Below are 27,453 nucleotides of genomic sequence, written 5' to 3' on the forward strand. Positions count from 1 at the left end.
GCTAAGAGAAAGTTTACCAGCTGTTTGCTTGATTGAATAAAAACTTTGTAGTTAGTGTGATTGTTTAGGTTTATAGTCAATAAAACCTCTGTCTAAGCTCCTGAACTCTCTAGAACTAGCATGACTGCTTGTTCTTGTTCTCAGATCAGGCTTGTTTGTGCATTCTGCTCTGCTGCACAAAAACAAGAATGTGTAGCTTGAATTATAATAAAACCAGGGGCGTAGCAGTAGGGGGTGCAGAGGTAGTGACTGCATTGAGGCCCTTGAGCCAGAGGGGCCCAAGGGCCCCACCCTCAACTGTAGTATAATCTCTCTATTGGTCCTGTGCTCATAATAATCACTTCTATAGATACTTTGAACAGTGGTAATCATTAACATACTGTTCCCCAACCCCTTCTTGCACCTCTGACACTGTAGTTGGCATTGGCAGGTTTTTGTGTGCCATATCAATTGTTATGTATAGAGTGCTTGGGGGGCCCCATTGTAAAACTTGCATTGGGGCCCACAGCTCCTTAACTACACCACTGAATAAAACATAGCACATTCATAGACCTGATTTTTAAGGTCTTCGTAAAAGTGAGGACGTTTTTTCTTTTATCAACATGCTGTATGTCACAAAATAGACAGGAACAATGTAATGGCAACTTGTAGCCTGCGGATCCTGGGAACCAAAATCTAGTTGTGTATGGTGGTTAACGCATACCAATCTGTGTTACAGCTGACAATCTCTTTTTCACCCTTCCAAGCTCTACATATGGAGGAGTGCACTAGAATGTACACATACATAATTCCTATAGAAATATGATTCTGTGTATAAGTCTGAATTTACTGCATGGAAGTAGGATGCACATGTACTGTATTTTCCTTGTTCCTGTGCAGTGAAACTGGAAAGGCACAATATACATATTGTGGCTAGATTACCCAGTATTGTCATTTTAAATTTGAACTTGTAATAACTTATAGCAGAACATAAATTATTATTCAATATACTAATTTTTACATTAATTTTCTTGGATTCATGTTCATAAATGCTTCTTATAACTATATGTAGCTATATATTGTTGTTATGTAACCCCGCCCACTAAGTGATGTTTTGCCAAGGCACTGATGTCACGCAGCCTGCAGCCTCAGAGCACTCTGGAAGATCAACGGACATTCCTGCTCAGTGCTCACTACACAGTGGAAAATAATTTAAAAAATCCTTCTCTGATAAATGTATTATAATTTTAGCCTAGTACACACCATACAATTTTCTGTTAGTTTTTCTGTTATGTTATATTATTTTCTGTAAAGTACTGGTAGAGCCTGGTCATTATCTCTGGTGCATTGTCTTCTGGTTATCTCCTGCTGAGTAGAACAATGCCTAATTGCTAGGCAGATAGATGGATAGATTGATAATTTCCAACATGTTGGAAATTATCTATCTGGCAGGTAAAGCTAACAGAAAATCTAACAGAAAATTGTATGTTGTGTACCTAGCATAAATCAGAGTGAGGCAAGATTTCACAATGGGCTAACATACACTAAATAATTTATAAAAGAATATTGGAGAAAATAAGCAATTTTAGTATTGAAATTATTTTCACTAAAGGTCATCTTAAAAGTCAAAGTAAATCCAAAACTTTTGTTGTTAAATTCAGAAAGCATAATTATAAAGTGTAAGTGTAATGTAATGATCTGCTCAGCTGTCTGCACAGGCAGACAGCTGTTTGACCATTCTTTAGGTCTGAGTGCTGCAGGTCTCTGGAAAAGAGACCTGTCTTCACTTTGCAAGTGTCAGAGTTGCTCTGCTGCTGAGGAATTTGCATATACTTGTCATGCAAATTGCTTAGCTGCTTCCTTGATGGTGTGCAGTATAAATACCATTCTCTCCCAGAAGTCCTTGCTGGTCATGATGGATGGTAGTATCAGCCTTTCGCTATTGTTTGCTAAGATTATCTTAGAGTAATTCTTTGGGACTGCACTAGGCATCCCTTCTAGCATAGTCAGGTTGAATTATCTGTCTTGCCTTATATCTGCCTGTCTTTTGCGATTGTCTTGTCGCCAGCGGCGGTTGACAGGAAATCGTTCTGCCTTAGGGGTGCTAACCAGAGCAGCGGTTGCTACTGGTAGCCCCATCTGTCTGCCTGTCTGGATCGCATCCGCCCTAGTGGTAGTGGCGGTAGTTCCTTCTGTACTCTGTCTGGGAGTGTAGGCCAGAGCTGCGGTTGCTGCTGTAGGCTCGGTGTGGTAACCGTTTAGCAAGCATTCGCGTTCTCTATTTTCGTGTTTGTGTTACATTGGTTAGTTAGGGTGGCACGCTTATCACTGGGCGCCTATCGTGTCTTTAACGCGTTCGTTGTTGCGAATGAGTGCGGTGTTCGCGTTTAGCTAGTGTTTGTTATTTTCCTTGATGTTCTGATTATTGTTATTTGCTGTGTCTTTCCTGCTACTCTTGTGCTCTGTCTGATTCGGTCTTGTGTCACTATTGGCAATCGCCACTCTTGCGATTGCTTTGCAACTTCGTTTCCGCTGTTGTGTGTTCACCGTCGCTGGGTGGCGACTAGATTGGTGGACACACATACACTGGCAATCGCCACTCTTGCTATTGCGTTCCTATTTCGTTTCCGCTGTTGTGTGTTCACCGTTGCTGGGTAGCGACTAGATTGGTGGACACACATACATTCTGTTTCTGTGTTCTCTCTCTCTCTTTAAGGGCTATCTTGCCCTGCATTGCTTCGACTCGTGCAATTCTCTTCTGGCATCTGTGGCAGGGCAGAGGCTGTGTTTCTCTGCACTCCACAGCTCCATCTGCCGGTGGGAATTTCCCTCTACAGGTGCATAGCACCATAGCTGGGTTCTGTTAAATTACACGTTTGTGGAGGATTTCCGCAGTGTCAGCGCACATCTCGTGCGCTGACCACGGAAATAATTCCGCAATCGTTACATGTAAATTCTGAGTTTTTACTTTTTACCTTGAATTTTTTTTTCAAGTTTGTTGACAATAAGGACACAAGATCTATGCACTGACTTACTTCCTGTTTATAAAGTGGAGTCTTGATTTCCCACTTCCTGCAAACAATAAGTTTACCGAAGGTTGCACCAGTATAATGAGTAACACAAACTTCCACTTCCACCCATCTCTTGCGATTAAATCTGAATATGGATGGGGTAGGTGGTGAACTGTACATATTTCTATGCTCCACCCAGTCACTGCCTTTGTTCTGTGTTACCACCTAAGCCCACATGTTTTCTACTGTAATGCAAAAATTAAGTTTAACTTTTATTGCTCTTCCTCCTTTAGGAGTCACATGGTCACTCCTGATTGACCCTCCCAGCAGTTGAATGTACAGATGACAGGAAGCAAGCTTTACTGTAACGTAACTAGCACACCTGACTCATGAAGCAGACATTGGGCTTGATTCACTAAGACAAATAGCATGCCTTATCCGAGTTATCACACCTTATCAGAGATAACACTCCTTATCAGAGATAACACGCCTTATCAAAGTTGACACGTCTTATCAGAGAAGCATAGCGAGCGCTACAAACTTATACCTGCTAATTGGCAATGATGAGAGCTCCACTCATCCTGCCCTGAGCCCCTGTGGGTTCGTAGCGCTCGCTATGCTACTCTGATAAGGCGTGTTAACTTTGATAAGGTGTGTTATTTCTGCTAAAGAGTGTTATGTTTGATAAGGCGTATTAACTCGGATAAGGCATGCTACTTGTCTTAGTGAATAAAGCCCATTCTGTCTACAACATTGCTTCTATACTGATTTCTGTTTAGTTCTCAGATCAGAGGAGCTTACAATTGTATGTCTGAACATATAGAGATATTTTCCCAATGATACAACATTGCATTAAAATGCTTTTATGTGATACCCCTATTCAAGTAAAAGCAGTAATATGCACAAACGTACTGCAAGCATTCACATTCTGGTCTTAGTAAATGTCAACATGCAGCATTTGGGCCCAATTATATATGGTCTTTAAGCATCAGTAAAGTAAGTAAAAAACATACGCCTTTTTTCAATTACCTTTTCTCTTTAAACAAAAAGTTAATTGATTTAATGATATAATGATTTGTATGTGTAGTGCATCTAAGAAATACAACATTAGTAGCAAAGATATGAGTCTCATATTGTACAGGAAGAATTAAGAAACTTCAGTTGATATCTATGCAAAAGAGCTTCTCTGGGCTCTCCGACCAAACGTGGTTGGCTACAGTTCTGTTTTCTAAAGCACTTAACTCAACCTGTCTTTCACTGTTTCCTGCTTGTTTAAAGGACCACTATCGCAAAAATTGTAAAATTTAAAGTACGTGTAGACATATACATAAAAGAAGCACATTTCTCCCAGAGTTAAATGTGCTATAAATTACTTTTCTCATATATTGCTGTGACTTACAGCAGGTTCTAAAAATCTGACCGAACCGATAGGTTTTGGACCAGCTCATTTCCTCATAGGGTGTTCTCAGTGTTTTATTTATTGTCAAAAGCACTTAGTGAATGGCTGTTCATCCAACTGCCAAAAAAGTGTGCAGCGAGCAGGGAGGCTGGCTAGCATATTTGTAAAAATCATTTGCAGGGAGTGTTTTTATAAAGGCCATACTGAGAATCCCCCACGAGGAGATGAGCTAAGCCAAAACCTGTCGGTTCTGTCAGAATTCTACTACCTACTGTAAGTGACAGCAACATAGTGGAAAAAGTAATTTATGGCTCATTTTACTCTGGAAGAAAAATACTTCTGATTGGTATTTGTTTACATGTATTTTAAATTTTACATTTTTTCATGATAGTGGTCCTTTAAGGTTTTACTGTAGGAAAGTTCAAAGGGTCATTAGTTCTGCTCTGTTTCATAGTTTAAAATACAGAGTGTAATCTGTAAATGGAAAATATTAGAGAACGATGCATTGTTATGAAAAAAAGTTATATATAGCTGAAAATAAAAATATGAACCTCTTTACGTTCATGTCAGGTCATCATTATAACGCTACTCAAGTGATGTCTTTACAGGGCGAAAAATGCAGAACAGCACTGCATTGAAAAGTTAAACTACAGACAATATATAGAAGTCTGGAAGCTGTACATACGTCACTGCAGTCCCACTTTAAAGTGGACAAAATTGTGATGGCTAGGTGATTGGATTAGAGCATCACTCAAACAGCAGGTCTGGGGGCAAAAGTGGTCCATGGAAGGGCAAGAGGTCAATTGACAACAAGACCATGTGCCCAAAAGATGGCTGCTGTGTGTGAAGACTGAAGGTTAGCCCATCTGGTCTCATCTCACAGAAAAGCTGCTTTACCACAACCTGCTGAAAAACTTCATGCTGGCCATGAATGAAAAGTGGATACAGTTCAAACATTTAACCCTAACCTACAAAGCTCTCCACAATCTTTCTTCCCGTACATCTCTTTACTAGTTTCCAGATACCAACCTAACCGCAATCTCAGATCTGCACATGAGCTTCTTTTATCTTCCTCTCGAATTACCTTATCGCATTCACGTATACAAGACTTCTCATGTGCCTCACCTCCTCTGGAATGCTCTTCCACAGCACATCCATCAATCTCCCACCTCTGAAATCTTTAAAGAGAACCCGAGGTGGGATTTACTTATGTTAGTGGGGCACAGAGGCTGGTTGTGCACACTAACACTAGCCTCTGTTGCCCCATGGTGTGCCTCCAGGACTCCCCTGCGCGCCGCTATAGCCCCTGCAGTGCTGGCGACACGCAGCGTGTCGCCAGCACAATGTTTACCTTCTCCTGTCTGTTAGCGCCGCTCCCCCGCCTCCTCCGTATCGCCGCTACCCGCCCGCGTCCCTTCCCTCCCGCTGATTGGAGGGAAGTGACGCAGGCGGGTAGCGGCGATAAGGAGGAGGCGGGGGAGCGGCGCTAACAGACAGGAGAAGGTAAACATTGTGCTGGCGACACGCTGCGTGTCGCCAGCACTGCGGGGGCTATAGCGGCGCGCAGGGGGGTCCTGGAGGCACACCATGGGGCCACAGAGGCTGGCGTTAGTGTGCACAACCAGCCTCTGTGCCCCACAAACATAAGTAAATCCCACCTCGGGTTTTCTTTAAAGGGGCACTACAGCGAAAAACTGTAAACTTTAAAATATGTGCAAACATATACAAATAAGTACTTTTTTCCAGAGTAAAATGAGCCATAAATTACTTTTCTCCTATGTTGCTATCACTTACAGTAGGTAGTAGAAATCTGACAGAAGTGACAGGTTTTGGACTAGTCCATCTCTTTATAGGGGATTCTCAGGGATATATTTATTTTCAAAAGCACTTCGTGAATGGCAGTTGCTCTGTCCAACTGCCAAAAAACTGTGTAGGGAGCAGGGAAGCTGGCCAGTATCATTGTTTAAATCCTTTTTCAGGAATATCTTTATAAGGAATTAAAGCCTTGCTGAGAACCCCCTATGAAGAGATGGACTAGTCCAAAACCTCTCACTTCTGTCAGATTTCTACTGCCTACTGTAAGTGACAGCATTATAGGAGATAAGTAATTTATGGCTCCTTTTACTCTGGAAAAAATGTACTTCTTATTTGTATATGTTTGCACATATTTTAAATTTTACAGTTTTTTGCTGTAGTGCCCCTTTAAACGCTCTCTCAAAACTCACCTTTTCCAACAAGCATATGCTCTAACTTAGGCCATTTCCCTTTCAATCTCACTTCTAGTTTAACTCCTACTAAATATCCTTACTTAATATGCTGTATACTGCATACTTCCTCACCTCTTGTTCACCCCCCCCCCCCCCGCCCATTCCTTTATATTGTAAGCTCGCGAGGGCAGCAAAAACTCGGTATACAGAGGTGCCAGAGTAGAGTAAAACATTTTAAAAACCGATTAAAAGCATAGGGGGATATTAGGGTGGACTTAGCTCCCTCTTACAAAAAAAAGAAAACTCACGTAAGTCTTGATAAAACAGAATTGACAGATAATTTATTCAACTCCACAAAAGCGACACGTTTCGCGGGCGTGACCCCGCTTCCTCAGGCAAGACTGGGAGCACAACTCAGTCGGTCAAGCAATAGGTTCGAGCGCCTCTGTCAGAGGTGCTCAAACCTGAGGCGCTCAAACCTATTGCTTGACCCACTGAGTTGTGCTCCCATTTTTGCCTGAAGAAGCGGGGTCACACCCGCGAAATGCGAGACTCAAGTGAGTTTTTTTTTGTAAGAGGGAGGTGAGTCCACCTTTTAAGCGTTTTTTAAAACGTTTTACTCTACTCTGGGGCCTCTGTATACCGAGTTTTTGCTGATCTTCTAGTCCACCCTGAGTGGAGGGCTGCATCCCCATCTACTATCTACAGAGAGCGACTTCTTAACCTGAGTGGGGTCAGGTCCTAAAGCTTCCCACCTGCATTTAAAGTGGTTGCCTATGTGTAACCCGTGTTTGTGAGTATATACACATAAAATTGTATTGAGCTTTTCATTTTACCACCATATTTGCACCATATTGGGCTCTCGATTCTCTTCTTGTTTTTAAGCGCGAGGGCAGGGCTCTCTCACCCTTTTGTGTCTTGGAATTTGTTATTCATTTCATAGGTTTCACGCGGTTATGCATTTTATTCATCATGTTACATCTGTTATGGTAATCACATCACCCGTTCTGTATTTTGCACCATTGTCCATATCTGATGTATATCATTGTCTGTATCCTTATTTACCCCTTGTTTGTTTTCTTCTTTGTACAGCGCTATGTAATATGTTCTAGCTTTATAAATAAACAATAATAATAAACGTGTCAGGACATACAGTGCATCACTGCTTGCAGTGTATGGGGCTAGGTGGCCCCAGACCAGTCACATTACCATGCTGACCACTGTCCACCACTAAAATTGTCCACGCCGTGCAGATGAGCATCAGAACTGGATAGTGGGAAAATTGAGAAAGTTGGCCTGGTCTGATGATTCACAATTTCTTTGGTCTCTATATTCCTCAGATCTCTGTTTGAGTATCTGTAGGATGTGCTGGAAAAACAAATACGACTTATAAAGGTAACTTATTTCACCACCCTTCTAGCAACCCTAACTACAGTGTGTTGAATCCAAGTGAGAGTTGCAAACTTTCATCTGTGGCAGCCCAGCACATTACTCGTCTTCCTGGGATCCAGCACTGCAGTTCTCCCTTTGTCCTCCAGGTGGCGCTGTAACCCTGTAGTAAGATTGCCGTCTGTCATCATGATGGCAAATGGTGATCTCACCAGAGGGATGCAGAGCCTCAGAGAACAGGAAAGAGAATAGCTACCGGCGTCTGGATCCCGGGGAGGTGAACTGAAACTACTGCTGTGACCAATGCTCTGCACAGCCCTACCGGCGGCTACCACAAGTCAGGCTCGGGGTTACCGCTCAGAGGTGCGGTTTTCCACCCCACGAGCCTGACTCGGGATTATCGCCAGGGAGGTTAATAGCAGACAGTTCTATAATAAATCATGAGCAGACTTTTGTTCCTCTTAGGCTCTCAGCTTCAATGTACATCCCCCATGGATAACCTTAGTAAAACAGCCAAAAGCTCAGTAAAACCCTTTTTTGTATGTTTGTGTCAAATGGAGTTTCCTTACCAGAAATTTCCGTTTCTGTTTCCAGTGACTTCCCTGTGCGTTGGTGGCTACGTGAGCTTCAGTGACCACCTGTATTAGCTCCCACTCCTCTTGGGTCGGTTCAGGTTTCTGTACCAGTGACTTCTGTATCTCATCCTTGCGTCTCTTTTCTCTGTTTTCTTCTATGAGTTTTCTTTTTGCTAGACGCTTGCTGTCATCCAAAACCACTTTAAGAAATGAAGGGACATTAGCCTGGAATCTGCTTCACGCTCACAAGTGTCAATAAACGTCCAGTGATTTACAGTTCTGTCAACACACAGGCTGTAAGTATATGCACATGCTGCAGGGCCAAGTGTAATGAAATGTGTTTTGGGTCTGTTTTCTCATAATTTGCCAAGTGCAAAGCTGTTACGGTAATCTCGTTTATTGTCTCATTACGATAAACCACCATGTCTGCTGACAGGAATTTACTGCTGCCCTCAGAGGAGTGAAAGACATAATAAAATAATGCTGCCTCTAGAATACTCGCTGCCAACCACTTCAACAAATAATAGGAAAAGTGAATTACATTTGGATCTGTGAAAAGATTAGATGAAGTCCTATCACCAATTCAAATATGTAGAGAGGAAATTAAATACTACATCAGTCATTTAAGAAATTCAGTTTATCATCATCTATTAGTGAGCAGCTAAAAATGTAACTTTGGGTCACATGATGCTGGACTACTGAGGCTAGGTTCACACTAGGTGTACATATTGTTCCACCGCTGGTGAGCGGGGCGCAGGGTGAGCCAAATGACAGCTCACCCTGCTGCAGCTCAGATACCCGGTCGCATTAAATACTATTCCCCTTCTACGTTTTAGGAACTCCCAGGGAGATGTAATTCAGGGTCAGACAACTGCCAGATCTCCACATTACCCATGTGCAGCAAAGCAGTAGTGCTATGGCGGCACCCAGCTTGCAGAAATGACCTGCTTCACACACTAGTCCCATTGTTGGACTGTTTTCTGCAACAGACTGCAACTGGCAAAGTCGAAGGTTCTTATGTTATGTGTGACATGTACTGAAGCACCCAATGTCCACTGTTTGTTGTGTCCATTGCAGTAACGGAATGCAAAGTCCCGACTTGCACCACTTTTCAGGACACTGGACGGATGTTGCACATGTCATAGATAGCAGTGATATCATTGACATTTCCGTAACATTGGACACCAGCAGACATATGAAAATGATGGTTGCTGACAGCAGATCATACATCGGATTGGCAGTGACCAGCAAACCACTGGATCTGGTGTGAATGTCGACTGAGTATAAATCCTGAAATGCATCTCAGGCCCATGTATAGGCAGTAGGGATAGCCAATTAAATGCTAATCATTCTCAGTTGATGCAAATTGTATTCAAATGTGTGCAGTGTAGAACCAGACCAATCAAGTACATCAGATGCTGCATTGGACTGGTTCATTTCTAAGCGGCATAATTTATCATGAGCTTTGTACCTACTTATATTTGTAGATGCCCGGTAACTAACAAAACTTAGTAAACATGGCTTAGTGGAGGGAATGGAAGCACACAGACAGTAAGGGCATTTTGCAACAATTCTTTAGGCTGTTACTATAACCATTTTGTTTTTGGTGGTATATCCTCCAGTTGTTGTCTGAAACTGCTAATCATATGTTCTGACTGATAAGTTTGCTGGCTGGCACTAAGCGCTGCATGCATTACCTCTGAATGGAGCATGTCAGAGGAATGCACCTGTCTTTTCCTGTTATCATCTGAGTGTATTTACATAATCCCCTTGGAAAGAGGGACAATCTTCAGAAGCTGACCTGTCCAGGAATGCACATATAAGTGGACTAGCACTGCATCATGTAATGGTCTACAATGAGGATTCTCCCAAGCAGCAGGTCTAGGTGTTTGCAGGTGTTGGCAGGTGATGGCTACATTGCATTAAAAAAGTTCACATACTGCATTTTAAATTTTTTTGCCGAGTTGTACTTTTGACTTTATTTGGGGGAGGGGAAACGAGGTGCAAATACTTTGGGACATTGTACATTTTGCTGTGCTTCAATTATTTCACGTAGGGAAGTTTAGGGATTAGGGATGGTCGATGTTAAGTTGATGCAGCATTATGCACATTTTGTATGCAAATTAATGCAGCTTGAAAATGAACCAATTGGATCCTGCTGAGGTAAAGTTTGAAAAAAAAATTTGTATAATCTTGCATGAACTCAAACTGATTTGCATCTCATTTCCCATCCCTACCTAAAAGTAAGCTTAGTTTATCAATTCACCATTTCTAGTGTCGTGCATAGAAATTAACCTGTTTATCTTTGTATGAAAATGTTGGGTTGTTATTTCCATTTCTGCATTAGCAGGCAAGAATCATTCTTGTTTACAAACACCAAATAAAGTTTAGATTTCTATATTCTTCATTAATTTATAATTTGGAGGCAAAAGGCAACATAAAAAAGAGTCCTGAAGGTAATTATTTGAAAACAATTATTTTATGAAAAAAACACAAGTAGTTTTGTAAAACAAAAAAAACAAACAAAAAAAAAAGAGAGAAATTCACAGCCACTTGATTTAGTGGATTGTGATTCATGCTGTCGATATCATTCTGATTGTTACTGTTGTTAGTGTCAACCGTTGGGTCATACCTTTTGTGCATGAAAAAAAAATTAGCATTCTCTCTTAGCAACTGCTGTCCTTATCGAACATTCAGAAACAATGGCCACATCTGTGTATTTCTATTTTTTTATATATGCATTTTATTTTTTAATCAGTACTGCAGTATATCAGCTCATGTTAAAGAAAACAGTACTGAGACTTTTAGATATTTTTAAATCCAAAGAAAATCATAAGTGAGTTATTTACTTCGAGCAATGCAGGTTATTTTTTGGGCGTTGGTCATGCTGCGATTTTGGTGAGTATGCAGAACAAAATAACAAACATCTTGTATGAGCTACTTACGGTCTGTTGCCATGCCAACAGCGATGCACTTTTTAAAACGACATTCTTGGCACTGGTTCCTTGTTACTTTGTCTATCACGCATTTTCCTTCATATTTACAGGAATAGCTTGGATGAAGATTCTTCTGAATAGTTCTCCGAAAAAAGCCCTGGAGATGAGAAAGATGGTGAAGGACAGTGTTTCCATTTTGCTAACTATAAAAAAAATGATACTAATACTTAGACAGACAGACTCACTGGGGAATTCTCAGGGATTTATTTATTTTCAAAAGCACTTAGTGAATGGCAGTTGCTCTTTCCAACTGCCCCAAAACCGTATAGCGAGCAGAGAAGCTGGCCAGCATCATTGTTTAACTCCTTTTCAGGGAATATCTTTATAAAGAAAAAAAAGCCTTGCTGAGAATCCCCTATGAAGAGATGGACTAGTCCAAAATCTGTAAAAAAAGGGGAGAACCGAGAGCCCAATATGGTGTAGTAAGTTGAGACAATTGGTATAATGAGAAGGAGTAAGTTATATACTCACAAACCCGGGTTACCTCCAGGCAACCACTGTATAAGCAGGTGAGGAGATTGAACTGTCCCCACTCAGGATTAAGAAGTCGCTCTCTGTAGGCGTGAAGAAAGAAAGGGGTATCCCCCTCCACCAAGGGTGGATATGTACTCTATTATCAAGTGAACAGAGGCGCCAAAAGGATAAAAACAAAATTTTTTAAAATCGCTTAGGAGGCAGTGGTGGACTTACCTCCCTCAAGCAGACACATAAACTGTGTAGTTAGACAACAACAGATTTATTAGTACACTCCAGAGTTTTGCAACGCGTTTCGCAGGTCTATACCCGCTTCATTAGGCAGTGAAGATAGGAGTACACTATTAGGGATGTGTGATGATAATAGGGACCATATGTATTATATATATATATATTGTATAGAGGGACAGGTAATTGGGTGACATGGACAGGATGAGCAGGTATAGAAGGTAGGTTGGAAGGCATCTATGGGTATGTTTGGATAGCCAGGTGAATAGGCAGAAAGAAAAAACGGGTTTAGCAGAAGTTGTAGGCAAGTAGGTTTGGAGGGTAGCGGATGTGAGAGGGAAAATAACGTAAAACTTACCAGTCTAATGTCAGAGACACACCTGGCGCCTTTGCGCCTAGGTGTTCCTGACTTGCTGCTTTAATAGTGGACGGCGCGCCCCCAATCAATGTTAGGCTGGGCAGGTCCGTAGGTGCCACGTCGGCAGTGTGAGCGCTGGTATTGCGCGTCATTAGGGTGGGCCAGTGGTTGTAGTGAAGCCGCATTCAACGCGGAATTAAACACACTAGCGTGTAGTTACTTCCGCATAGGGAAGAGTGGGGCATTGCGTCATATCCGCCTGGCGGCATGGTTGTACGCCTGACGGAGCGCTGCGAGTGCGCATGTGTGAGCGGCCCCACGCCATCTTGCGTGTGGGCAAACAGCCAGAAACGGCTTTCCTGAACTCTCTGAACACAAGAAAGCCGTTTCTGGCTGTTTGCCCACACGCAAGATGGCGTGGGGCTGCTCACACATGCGCACTCGCAGCGCTCCGTCAGGCGTACAACCATGCCGCCAGGCGGATATGACGCAATGCCCCACTCTTCCCTATGCGGAAGTAACTACACGCTAGTGCGTTTCAATCCGCGTTGAATGCGGCTTCACTACAACCACTGGCCCACCCTAATGACGCGCAATAACAGTGCTCACACTGCCGACGTGGCACCTACGGACCTGCCCAGCCTAACATTGATTGGGGGCGCGCCGTCCACTATTAAAGCAGCAAGTCAGGAACACCTAGGCACAAAGGCGCCAGGTGTGACTCTGACATTAGACTGGTAAGTTTTACGTTATTTTCCCTCTCACATCCGCTACCCTCCAAGCCTACTTGCCTACAACTTCTGCTAAACCCGTTTTTTCTTTCTACCTATTCACCTGGCTATCCAAACATACCCATAGATGCCTTCCAACCTACCTTCTATACCTGCTCAACCTGTCCATGTCACCCAATTACCTGTCCCTCTATACAATATATATATATAATACATATGGTCCCTATTATCATCACACATAATTCCCACCATAAAACTAGATATTTTTCCGCCTATACTAATCTACCCCACCTCCTCCCCTTTTTCCGCCCATACCAATCTACCCCACCTCCTCCCCTGCAATATTCGACCCTTGTCCTGCCAATAACCCCTCCCCCCCCCCACTTCTTGTAATAATTAACCTGACCTTCCAGCCCTTTTTTTGCATATTCCTCTGATTCATTCAAACACACATTATAACGAAGTAATTGTATGTATGTTTATACCACTTGTCCGTGTACATACCAATGCGTGCCTTTTGTCCCTAATAGCGTACTCCTATCTTCACTGCCTGATGAAGCGGGTATAGACCTGCGAAACGCGTTGCAAAACTCTGGAGTGTACTAATAAATCTGTTGTTGTCTAACTACACAGTTTATGTGTCTGCTTGAGGGAGGTAAGTCCACCACTGCCTCCTAAGCGATTTTAAAAGTTTTTAAAAAATTTTGTTTTTATCCTTTTGGCGCCTCTGTTCACTTGATAATAGTCCAAAATCTGTCGCTTCTGTCAGATTTCTACTACCTACTGTAAGTGACAGCAACATAGGAGAAAAGTAATTTTTGGCTCATTTTACTCTGGAAAAAACGTACTTCGTATTTGTCTATGTTTGCACATATAACTACTCTAAGACCGCTCCACGCCAATGGGCATGGCCGCGGCGGCAGCCCCGGGACTGCCTAACGCCAATTGGAGTCAGCTCCTGGGTGCGCGCGCATCTCCTTCTCGGGGGGCGAAGCTCCGCCCCGTCTTCAGTCTCTGAGCGGCTATTGCCGCTCGGGAGACTCTTAGATGGCGTCATCGCCATCTATTTACACAGCACAGCACTGCGATCAGTAGCAGCGCTGTACTGGGGACAGCCGTGGGGACAAGAGAGCGATCGACTCTCATAGGCTAAAGCCTATAACAGCTGATCGAGTGATTGGCCGGCTGGGGGGAGGGAGGGCATTGGAGAAAGAAAAAAAAACCAGACATAGTAAAAAATATTAAAAAATATGAACATAAATATTTATTAAAAAAAAAATAGACACAAGGAGGGCGATCAGACCCCACCAACAGAGAGCTCTGTTGGTGGAGAGAAAAAGAGGGGGGGGGGGGGAATCACTCGTGTGCTGTGTTGTGCGGCCCTGCAGCTTGGCCTTAAAGAGAACCTGAACTGAAAATCTAAAGTCAAAATAAACATACACACATCATACTTACCTCCTGTGTAGTCCCCCCATCAATCTCTTTCTCCTCTCCTGCGTCCTGTTTGTCCACTGTGATCAATGGAATTCTCCGTCCTCCATATTGAAAATGGCCATTACCCCATAACAGCTTCCAGATCAGCACACTGTTTAACTGTAATATTGCCCACTTGAGCCATAGGGAAGCATGGACATTAACTTGAACTTTCAGTTGTAACTAACAGCAGCTAATATATAACTGACAGCAACTGGTACATTTCAGTTCTGAAAAAATATTGTCAGAACTGGAAGGGACCACTGTAAGAAAAAAATGGTGAAAGGAACTGACGGTGAGGTAAGTATGTAATTTTCGTTTGCAGCTACATCATGTGTTTATTTTAAATAATTTTTCTCAGTTCAGGTTCCCTTTAAAGCTGCCGTGGCCAATTAAGAAAAAAAACAGCCTGGTCTTTAGGGGGATTTACCACGGTGGTCCTCAAGTGGTTAAATTAAAAAAAATTTCCGCCATAGTGCCCCTTTAAGGGTACCTACTACAAAAACTTTATTAGGAGCATGTGAAGCACCCCAAGAGCCAGTGATATAGCAATAAGGGTTGCAGAGGATGCAACTGCACCAGGACCCATGGATCAGAGTAAGGCCCTCCATCTACTGCTGTATTCGTTCTTCATCTCTACATTGGTGCTTTGGTGCTCTGCTGGGACAAATCACCTCTATATGTGATTTTAATAGTGGTAACCATAAACAAACCATTCCATCCATGGTTTATATCCCTCTGCGACTGCTCTTGGAAGGTTTTGGTGCTTCATATCAATAGTTCCTGATTAGGCATTTGCCCTGGCTGTCTATATAGGGAAGGCATTTAGTCTGCTTTGGGTGATGTGTCAGTTGGTGCACTTTTTAAAAGGTAGCTTTTTTAGGGGGCGGAACTAATTTACTAGAATCCACCAGCAATTCAATACAATTCTGCATCACGCCAAGGTAACTGCCTCTCTAATAACCTCAATTTGATTGCTGAACCCTGTTCCAGCCTAGATAGACCATGATGGATGGAACCTCTCGATGCAGCCACCCCATCCCTGTAGATTGTAAGCCTTTGGCAGGGCCCTCCCTCCTTGTATATCCTACCTGATCATGCATTCTGTTCAAAGAATAACATGAACTTATATTACTTAGACTACTACTCCAGTGTATGATCTGGCATTGTGTTTCTCACTGCTTATTACCTGTATTCCGTTGTCTGTCTGTTGTATTATCTGCAACCTTATTTATGGTAAAGCACTATGTGTTAGTGCTATATAAATCCAATAAATAATATAGATACCCTTTTTTGCTAAAACAGTCCACGTAGCAACTGATGACATGCTCTGACATTGACTGCTGAAAGGACCACTGTCGCGAAAATCTTCAAATTTAGCCACTTTTCACCTGTCAGCGCTCCTTCCATTAATTTGCCTATAACTTTATTACTACAGTACTTATCACAACAAAGCAATTTATATCTTGTTTTTTTTTTTCTTTTACACCAATTAGGCTTTCTTAGGGGGGCTCTTTTTGCTAACAATTATTTTATGCGTTTTAACAGGAAAAATAAGAAAAAATTGAAAATAAACATTATTTCTCAGTTTTCAGCCCTTATCGTTTTAAAATAATACATGCTACCGTAATTAAAACCCACACATTTTATTTTCCCATTTGTCCCGGTAATTGCAATGTTTACAATGTATGGCGCCAATATTTTATTTGGAAATAAAGGTGCATTTTTTCAGTTTTGCGTCCATCACCAATTACAAGCCCATAATTTAAAAAGTAACAGTAACATACCTTCTTGACATACATATTAAAAAAAGTTCAGACCCTAACGCGTGGCAGCAAGGGACGCATTTCCTCGTCCCGGGGGAGGGGAAGTGGGGATAATGAAAGGACGTACATACTTGTACCGGAGGAGGGGAAGTGGTTGAAATATAATGTAAACACATACAAATAAGAAGCGTGTTTCTTCCAGAGTACAATGAGCCATAAATTACTTTTATCCTATCTTGCTGTCACCTACAGTAGGTAGTAGAAAGCTGACATTTCCATAGGGGATTCTCAGCATAGCCTTTATTTGTAAATACATTCCTTGAAAAAGATTTATATAAAGATGCTGGCCAACCTCCATGCTCGCTGCACACTTTTTTGGCAGTTAGGCGGAACAACTGCCATTCATTAAGTGCTTTTGAACATAAAGAAAACCCAGAGAATCCCAGGATAAAATAAGAATCAGAAATCGGATTTGCGATTTATAGTGTACAAGAGGCCTTAAATAGAAGCTATTTGGTATTCTTCATCTTCAAGAGAGCAACTGTGGTCTCCCACAATGCATGACTACTGAATATGCAAATGATTTCTTTATACCCCTGAAGGCAGGCTTACATCCAGAACCGCTGGAGTACAGCAAGCCTAATTTACAGAGCCACATCATCCCAACATGCCTGTTTTGGACTGTTGGACCCCCTCAGTGCATGACAGGGATTAATATGGTTACTTGTGTTTGGAGGTAATAACACACACGCACGCACGCACGCACGCACGCACGCACACACACACACACACACACACACACACAGTCTTCAGAAGTGATGGTTATTACTGATTGAATAGGGAAAGAGCTAAAACATCAAAACTGCTCTGGTCCTTAATGGGGTTTTATTTGTTGGTACTGAAAGGGTTAAAGGGCCTTATCTCGATGAATGGGCACTTTATTCAAGTCATGTAACGAGTCTGTTGATCTTCCATGGAAACATACTGCTCAGCATTTCTCACAAAACTGGGAATGACTATGTGAAGACCCTGCCTGTTCATTTGGCAGCACACGTATCTTGCAAATACTTAATAGAGTACTCGGGGGATTTGTATAGGATACGTGTTCCCTGAACAGGATTAGGCCCCTAGCGCACTAAAACATAACTTTTATTAGTTCTATTAAAATCAGGTATATCAAAGGTACAGCATTTATAAAACATAAACAGCTGCGTTGGTGTTTGACACTAATGTGTCACATATGTATCATATCACTGGGATGGATCACTTTCAGGTAGATAAAGATTGTACATCTATGTGCATGTGTCATGGAGAGGAAAAGGCTCTCCTCTCCAGCACCTATGCACAGCTAGTACATGCACAAATAGGACCTGCTGATCACACCCTCTTGCACCAAACACAGGTATAATGGACAGTAGGGGATCACACCATGCAAACAGTGTACAAAATTACAAATAACTCGACATGTTTCGGCTAAACGCCTTCGTCCGGAGTGAATACATATATACAGTGCTGTGCATCAAACATATACAGTGCCCCTGCCCCACATAACTGTCAGCATATATAGCCCCTATCAGAGCTGAATGCCGCCCTTAACTCACAGTCTTATATACTGAGCATTTCCTCTCTCCCCTGGGCGTCGCCCAGCAGGGTGTGTCCCACCTGTCCATCATGTAGTATATCTCATTCATTATCCAGGGTTCTCCTATCTCCTCATAGTTCCTCCATATCCCCCCTATTATCTGTGCATATGGCTGCATGTTAAAGCAATCTGATCAGCGCATTTGTCACCTATAAATCATGATCAGGCGTGCATAACTGTTAGACATTCGCCCCGATTTTTTCCTCGGGAGTCCCTCTTTTTGCTCTGTCTCATGAACCTTCATCGAGTTATTTGTAATTTTGTACACTGTTTGCATGGTGTGATCCCCTACTGTCCATTATACCTGTGTTTGGTGCAAGAGGGTGTGATCAGCAGGTCCTATTTGTGCATGTACTAGCTGTGCATAGGTGCTGGAGAGGAGAGCCTTTTCCTCTCCATGACACATGCACATAGATGTACAATCTTTATCTACCTGAAAGTGATCCATCCCAGTGATATGATACATATGTGACACATTAGTGTCAAACACCAACGCAGCTGTTTATGTTTTATAAATGCTGTACCTTTGATATACCTGATTTTAATAGAACTAATAAAAGTTATGTTTTAGTGCGCTAGGGGCCTAATCCTGTTCAGGGAACACGTATCCTATACAAATCCCCCGAGTACTCTATTAAGTATTTGCTATTTTCTTGATCCTCCACGATATATCAGACTGAAAAAGCAAAGTAGTCATGTCCACCATATTGATCGGTCTACCAACAATTGATACCCTGACTTCAGAGGCAATCGATTGTTTTTGTTCTGCAGGCCCTTCAGTAACCCTATCGGAAGCTAATGAACATAGACCAGTGACAGATAAAGTTAATATTGAACCACAGTTTGTGAATATTTTTCAGACTTATAAAGAACATAACAGAGCATCATGGGAAGTGGCGAGTTATAATGTATATCTTAAAAAGGGTATTACTGTGAGAGGCCTAAGGAATCTAGTACTACCACATTCACACAGAGATGACGCTGAGTTTATGAAAAAATGGGATAATCTTAAGACAAAGCAGACACTTGAGCTGATGACCCTCCTTAGAGACCAAGAACAAAAAGTGGCAGATAAGGTAGCGACCAAACTCTGCAGGGAACAGCAGGAATTGTTGAAATTAAGTGAACACCCTGATTTCTCGAAATTTGAAAATAAATTACAAACAAAAGTCGCTTTACATAAAGACGACATTAAGTCGAGAAAACAGAGAAAGTTCATCAGAGACACAGGTGACTTTGACAAGGGTTGTGTGTTTGATTGGAATAAAGGTAAATACCCTGATAATAAGGGTGTAAGTGACACAGAGGGTGACTCTACTGCTACAGAAACAGAGAGTGAGTCCCAATCCGAAACAAACTTCCCAAGGGGACGAAACAGAAAGGGTAGACAAAAACCGAGATCAAAAAAGCCACCCAAAACCCCAAAACCAAAAGCTAACCCCCAATCTGAAACAAGTGAGGCTGAGAACAGTTTTTTATTACAAACCGAACAGCCAACGGGCAATTCCAAATCACTGCCCCGACACTTACGCAACCGAGACAGATGGGGATACACAGGCAGAAAACGGGGAAACCCAGTGAACAACTGGTAGACGATACAATGACCGACCAAACAGACAGATTGAGAGTGATAAATTTGTCCTCCACTACCCTTGATAGCAATGTTACTAGCCTTCTGGAAAAAGGCCTCACATATGTCCCAAACACTGACTTCCAGGCTTTTGAGTGGGTTAAGGACGTCAACTTATTCGCAAGGAAATTAGCATTGCATAAATATTTTGTGAACCCCACAGTGAGGGCCAGAAATGAGGCATCAGCTGAAAATCAGGCCCTGAATGATCTTACTGATTTATTGCAGGAGAACATAGAGGGGACTGGTGTGATGGCACCAACTAGTCAGTTAGACCAAAAAAGTAGGTTCTGTCCATCTATGGCGCAATATACACATATTAACACCTTTATAAATATGGTCACACGCGACCTCAAAAATCTTGAAAAAGAGGTCCAACAGAAAAAATTGTTTAAAAGTGACAACTTGTCCAGGGAAGAAAGGAATGCCCTCGACTTTCTGAGGGCTGAGAAAACCATTGTGGTAAAACCCGCGGATAAAGGGGGGAATATTGTAGTAATGGACAAGGATGTGTATAGGAATATGTGTATGTCGCTATTACAAAATGGGGAACAATACAAATGTTTAAAAGATGATCCGACTGTTAAATTTCAAAAAGAGATGCAAATTTTGCTGGAACACGGGCTGAAATCCCAAGGCCTACACAAGGACGACTTTACGGTACTGAAAAAGTTCGCAGAAACCCCCACAATGGCAGTCTTTTATGCTCTCCCAAAGATTCATAAAAGAAAAAACCCACCACCGGGGAGACCAATAGTCTCCGGGAGGGGGAGCCTAACGGAAAAGCTAAGCATATATACGGATGGTTTCCTCAGGCCGTTTGTGGAAACGTTACAATCGTATATACGGGACACCAAGGATCTGCTGGGGCGTTTACAAGACATCAGAATTCTCGAGACAGCCTTTTTGGCAAGCCTCGATGTTGAGGCCCTGTATAGCAGTATCAGGCATGACCTCGGTATACAAGCCGCGAAACACTTTTTACAGGCGAGAGGCATACACATGAAGGCCCATACAGAGTTCCTGCTCAGGAGCCTGGAGTTCATATTGACCCACAATTTTTTCAGATTCGAGGGATTGGTATACCATCAAGTAAGAGGAAGCGCGATGGGGACGGCGTGTGCCCCATCGTATGCTAATCTCTTTCTCGGGTGGTGGGAGGATGTCATCGTTTTTGGTGAGGATTTGTCGTTCTATACATCACACATCCTCTTTTGGGGGCGTTTTATAGACGACATATTGATTATCTGGGACGGGTCGGTGGACATCTTCAAGGACTTCGTTACGTGTGTAAACAACAATACAATTGGAATGTTCTTTACACATGAGATCAGTAATAACAGTATAAATTTCCTGGATCTCACAATAACCCTGGAAAAGGATGGAAGCATCCAAACCACAATATACAGGAAACCGACCTCAACAAATTCCCTCCTGCACTGGAAAAGTGCCCACCCGCGATCTCTCAGGGCCGGAATACCAGTGGGCCAATTTTTAAGAGCAAAGAGAAACTGCTCAAAAGAAAGTGATTTTGAGAAGGAAAGTAAAGGTCTTACAGAGAGATTTAAGAGCAGGGGTTTCCCAGATTTTGTTTTGAAAAAAGCATACGACAGGGCGAGAGAGACTGACCGTACGTCACTCCTGAATACGAACAGCCAAAAAATCACAGAGAAAGAGAAGTTCCCGAGATTGATAGGAACGTATACTGCCCAATCCCATCAAATTCATGATATCATCAAGAGATACTGGCCGATCCTGCATCAGGATAAGGATCTCTGCAAGATTTTGCCCACACGACCTAGTGTGACTTATAGAAGGGCTGAGAACCTAAGGGACAAGCTTGTACACAGCGAATTTAAAAGAGATCTGGTGGAACCAGCCCCAGTACGATCATGGCTACCTCCGAAACCAATCGGCACATACAAATGCGGGAAATGTAAAGCCTGTCAAAATATTCTGCAGACAAAAAACTTCAAGGACTCCAGTGACATTCGCACTTTTAAGATTCTGACATTTATCAACTGTGACACAGAGAGTGTGATTTATGGTGCAATATGCCCATGTAAAAAATTGTATGTTGGCGAAACAGGGAGGGCCTTCAAATCACGAGTTCTGGAACACGTGGGCGATATCAGGAATAAAAGAGAAACAGCAGTGTCTAGACATATGAGGTCAATTCATGAGGAGGACCCCTTTAACATCAAATTTTTTGGCATTCAGAAAGTCATTAGGAACAGTAGAGGGGGGAACCATGACAAAATCCTCAAGCAGATTGAAGCAAAGTGGATTTTCCGGTTGAATTGTATGGCTCCGAATGGGCTAAATGAGGGGTTTGTGTATGCACCCTTTTTGGACTAGATGCGATCTGTATAGTGTGAATCTACAAGGATATATGTGTGAGACTGACTCTTCTAAAAACGATATTTTATATGTATATATAGCTTTTTGGTCTGATTTTGGCCCTAATGCAGGGGTCTAGAGCACAGTACTTGTAAACCATGAGCATTAACCTCTATCCCCCCCCTTCTCCCTCTCCCTCCTCCTCCCCCCCTCCTTCCCTGCAGTTTGCCATGAAAAGGTGCCCCCTGTCGAGTGTGTCTCTAATGAATATACCATAAAGCTGTCGGATATATAGATATACAGACGCCTGGGTGGTATTGCGTACCACTTATATAATGAGAGGCACTACTTAGCTTATATAAAAAGAGGGACTCCCGAGGTTAAAATCGGGATGAACAAATATGCATGCCTAACCGTGAGTTATAGGTAACAAATGCGCCGGCCAAGCGGCTTTAGCATACAGCCATATGCGCAGATGAGGTCGCATGATACAGAGCAAAAAGTGGGACTCCCGAGGTAAAACTCGGGGTGAATACCTACAGTTATGCATGCCTGATCACGATTTATAGGTGACAAATGCTCCGATCAGGCCGCTGCAGCACACAACCAGATGCGCAGATAAGGTCGCATGAGACAGAGCAAAAAGAGGGACTCCCGAAGTAAAAATCGGGGCGAATATCTAACCGTTATGCATGCCTGATCATGATTTATAAGTGACAAATGCACCGATTAGGCCGCTTTAGCATACAGCCATATGCGCAGATAAGGTCGCATGAGACAGAGCAAAAAGAGGGACTCCCAAAGCAAAAATCGGGGCGAATACCTACAGTTATGCATGCCTGATCATGATCTATAAGTGACAAATGCACCGATCAGGCCGCTTTAGCATACAGCCATATGCGCAGATAAGGCCGCATGAGACAGAGCAAAAAGAGGGACTCCCGAGGAAAGAATTGGGGCGAATACCTAACAGTTATGCATGCCTGATCACGATTTATAGGTGACAAATGCACCGATCAGGCCGCTGTAGCACACAGCCATATGCGCAGATAAGGTTGCATGAGACAGAGCAAAAAGAGGGACTCCCGAGGTAAAAATCATGGCAAATATCTAACAGTTATGCACGCCTGATCATGATTTACAGGGGACAAATGGGCCGCTGAGGCCGCTTTAGCATGCAGCCATATGCGCAGATGAAGGTTCATGAGACAGAGCAAAAAGAGGGACTCCCGAGGAAAAAATCGGGGCGAATGTCTAACAGTTATGCACGCCTGATCATGATTTATAGGTGACAAATGCGCTGATCAGATTGCTTTAACATGCAGCCATATGCACAGATAATAGGGGGGATATGGAGGAACTATGAGGAGATAGGAGAACCCTGGATAATGAATGAGATATACTACATGATGGACAGGTGGGACACACCCTGCTGGGCGACGCCCAGGGGAGAGAGGAAATGCTCAGTATATAAGACTGTGAGTTAAGGGCGGCATTCAGCTCTGATAGGGGCTATATATGCTGACAGTTATGTGGGGCAGGGGCACTGTATATGTTTGATGCACAGCACTGTATATATGTATTCACTCCGGACGAAGGCGTTTAGCCGAAACATGTCGAGTTATTTGTAATTTTGTACACTGTTTGCATGGTGTGATCCCCTACTGTCCATTATACCTGTGTTTGGTGCAAGAGGGTGTGATCAGCAGGTCCTATTTGTGCATGTACTAGCTGTGCATAGGTGCTGGAGAGGAGAGCCTTTTCCTCTCCATGACACATGCACATAGATGTACAATCTTTATCTACCTGAAAGTGATCCATCCCAGTGATATGATACATATGTGACACATTAGTGTCAAACACCAACGCAGCTGTTTATGTTTTATAAATGCTGTACCTTTGATATACCTGATTTTAATAGAACTAATAAAAGTTATGTTTTAGTGCGCTAGGGGCCTAATCCTGTTCAGGGAACACGTATCCAGCACACGTATCTTACAGCATGCTGACAGGTTATATAGTAACAGAGGTAACTAACATCTCAGAAGCTTGTTTCTAAACAGTGACCATCTGCATCAGTGTAACACAATACAATTAACATTTTTCCTGTATTTAAAGAGACACTGAAGCGCATTTTTTTTGATCATATGATGATTTGTATGTTTAGTACAGCTAAGAAATAAAACATTAGGAGCAGAGACATAAGTCTAATATTGTTTCCAGTAGAGGAAGAGTTAAGAAACTCCAGTTGTTATCTGCGCAAAAGAGCCACTGAGCTCCACGACTTTCAAAGTCGCAGAGAGCTCTGTCTCCTGAAGCTTGTTATCTCAACTGTCAGTCATTGTATTTTCTTTTTCTCTGCAGAGAAGGGTTCAAAAGTTCAGTAGGTTGCTCTGTAAAATAATTTAGATTGCTGAGTAGTGTGTAAACTGCAAATATTAGAGAATGATGCAATGTCATAAAAAAAAAAAAAAACTATATAACTGAAAATAAATATATGAGAAGATTTTCTTTGCTACTAATATTCTAGTAATTATCCGTACTACACAACCAATTCATTATATCATCATTTTTTTTTCGCTTCAGTGTCTCTTTAAGGATAAAGGTGGAGCCATGCAAATCATTAGTCCAATACTAAGCATGCAGAGCAGCTGGACTATCGTTATTTCATGTAATCGGGTAATGAGTTCCGGTGGCTGCTGCTAGTGACAGGCGAGAGGTGGCAGGGGAGCTGCGCTGTGTTTACCTGTCCTGGCTGTCAGAAAGTCTCTTTACAGAGGAAGAGCTGGTCTCAGTTACTGCTGTATCTACCATTGGAAGTACTTGTATTAAACGATAGATCCACCTATTGACTGAGGGGGCAGCTAGCTGGTAATTCGCTTCACTGTTGGTGGGGGGGGGGGGGCATGTCCATTATGTCACTGAGGGTGCTGCGTTTGGAACAAGTTTAACCTGCACCTGGGTGCTCTCCTTGCCGCTTCACTATTTATCATACAGTATTATGCTATGTTCCATTTATCTTTTCCTTTAGGGAGTGCTGTTCTCCTGTAAGTGGTGTGCAGTTGGACTAACATAAAATCATAAGACTTGGTTCTGGAACTTGAATGTACCCGGACAATTGATAACTGGAGCGGTGTATGATCAGGCCCGGCCCTAGACTTTCTGCCGCCTGAGGCAATCTTTAAAGAAATCACCGCCCCCCCCCCCCCCCCAAGCCGTGGGTGTGGGGGACCGCCCGAGCTGGAGGGGATAGCGGGCAAGAAGGGGGTATTGGGCCTATGCTTCCCTTGATCCTCCTCGCCATTCCAATGCTAGAAACCCTGAAGCTCATTGACAAGGGCATGTCGATGGAGCTTGGCAGCGTGGAGCAGGCAAAGACAGCCCGGTCTTGCACAGTAGCACGGAGCTGATGCATAGACATGAGCCATCCTACGTCTGTGCTTGTTTTCATACGGGGCGATGGTCCACGAGCTTTGGGGCTCCCAATGATGGAACAGGGGGAAGCCTTTGGAGGAAACAGAGGTTTCCCTCTACCAAGGTATGCAGTGGCGTTACTACAATTCATGGGTCCCTCCAACGAACTTTGATGGTTCACCCAGCCCAATGTTCACACCCCTTCCCTTGCCTCCTCTTGGTGCCCTTCACAGCCTTGGGGACCATCTCACAAGGGTCATATGTGTGGCCATCATGATCTTTACACCCATAACAAGTGTAGCCACAAGAACACCTGATCTGAAGGATGGTCCCCTGTATCATGGGAGGGAGGGTAGTGGTTAGGGCCCCCCTGTGATTGCAGTGGCTGCTCCCCTCTAGTGGAGGTTTGCTTCAATGTTTTGGCTGGTCAAAGTATATTCTGTAGTTTAAAAGGAAAAGAATTATAATCTTTCTGGCGGCTGCCAATAACACGTGGATAACATTTAGTTAGATTTGCAGTGGAAAGCAGCAACTGATATTGTGCCCACTCATCCAGTCATGTTCGGGAAAAAATAGAAGACTGTTTTTATCGCCCCGTATGAATGGTAAAGTGTACACAGTTTTACTTTCTTCCTCTTTTGTAACTTATACAAAGATACGAGGTCGGCACTCCAATGGCGAAAATAAACTTGCGTTTATTGATAAAGTTGCAAACACGACATGTTTCGGGGTCACCCCCTTCCTCAAGTGTACACTTGAGGAAGGGGGTGACCCCGAAACATGTCGTGTTTGCAACTTTATCAATAAACGCAAGTTTATTTTCGCCATTGGAGTGCCGACCTCGTATCTTTGTATATGCAACTATTGGTGGAGTGGTGAACCACGGAGTGTCTGAGCACCGGCGGACCAGGTGTGTGAAGCCTGGGTGGGTGAGGACCCCGGCATCCTGATTGTTTGATCTTTTGTAACTTAAACAACCCTGCAGCGTTGTTGAAGTTATTTTGATGAATGAGTCTATAACAAGTTATGACTAACATTGCATTATCCTTGTTTGTGGCAGAAGGACATAAACTACAAGCACATGTTATGATGTATCTGGATGTTAGTCATTTACCTTGCATCCTTCGCAGGTGATGCACCGATAATGATACCCTGTAGCCTTGTCTCCACACACCACGCACAGTTCATCTTTATCTAAGTAGCTGGGGATGTACCCTAGAAAAAAGAAAACAACAATTCGCTTAACCAGGGTTTTTTGCTGTAAAATGGGCAACTATTTTGTCATTGTCATGTAAAGCAAATTTGAAGCACAAATAAACCTATGAGATAATAAATTGTATGTGTAGTAAAGATAACAGTTTGTAGCAAAGAAAAGTCCCATGTTGTTTTCCAGTGAAGGAAGAGTTAAAACACTGGAGTGGTTATCTATGCAAAACCGCTTCTCTGAGTTATTGGACCCAACTTGGTCAAACTCAGTCCTGTTTTCGAAATAGCCTTCACAGCCAAGAAACAGTGAGAGACAGCTTGTGATAAGGTTTTACTGCTTAAAATACAGTGTGTGGATTTTAAACTGTAGATATGACAGAATGATGCAATGTTATAAATAAAACTATATAACTGAAAATACAAATATGAGACTTTTCTTTACTACTAATGTTCTATTAATTATCCATACTACACTTACAATTCATACTGTCATAAGTTTATTTACGCTTCAGTGTCACTTTAAAGGGAACCTAAACTGAGAAGGATATGGATTTTTCCTTTTAAAGGGAACCTAAACTGAGAGGGATATGGATGTTTCCTTTTAATCAATACCAGTTGCCTGGCAGTCTTGATCC

At 42.6% G+C, this 27,453-nt stretch overlaps 1 protein-coding gene across 15 annotated transcripts in view; it reads right to left on the bottom strand.

The window, feature by feature from the left end:
* Window positions 1-27,453, bottom strand: part of THRB (thyroid hormone receptor beta) — a 479,584-nt gene that overhangs the window by 16,981 nt on the left and 435,150 nt on the right. For all 15 annotated transcript variants that reach the window (XR_011020803.1, XM_068236158.1, XM_068236162.1 and 12 more), the window contains 3 exons: window positions 26,727-26,827; window positions 11,506-11,653; window positions 8,555-8,760 (listed from right to left, as the gene is read on the bottom strand). Coding sequence is in view for 14 of the 15 variants with exons in the window: in XM_068236158.1 (XP_068092259.1) it covers window positions 8,555-8,760; window positions 11,506-11,653; window positions 26,727-26,827 (455 nt within the window). In the remaining variant the exon portion in view is untranslated. The remainder of the gene's footprint in view (window positions 1-8,554; window positions 8,761-11,505; window positions 11,654-26,726; window positions 26,828-27,453) is intronic.

The sequence above is a fragment of the Hyperolius riggenbachi genome, chromosome 5, assembly GCF_040937935.1.
Source record: "Hyperolius riggenbachi isolate aHypRig1 chromosome 5, aHypRig1.pri, whole genome shotgun sequence".
NCBI classification, from domain to species: domain Eukaryota; kingdom Metazoa; phylum Chordata; class Amphibia; order Anura; family Hyperoliidae; genus Hyperolius; species Hyperolius riggenbachi.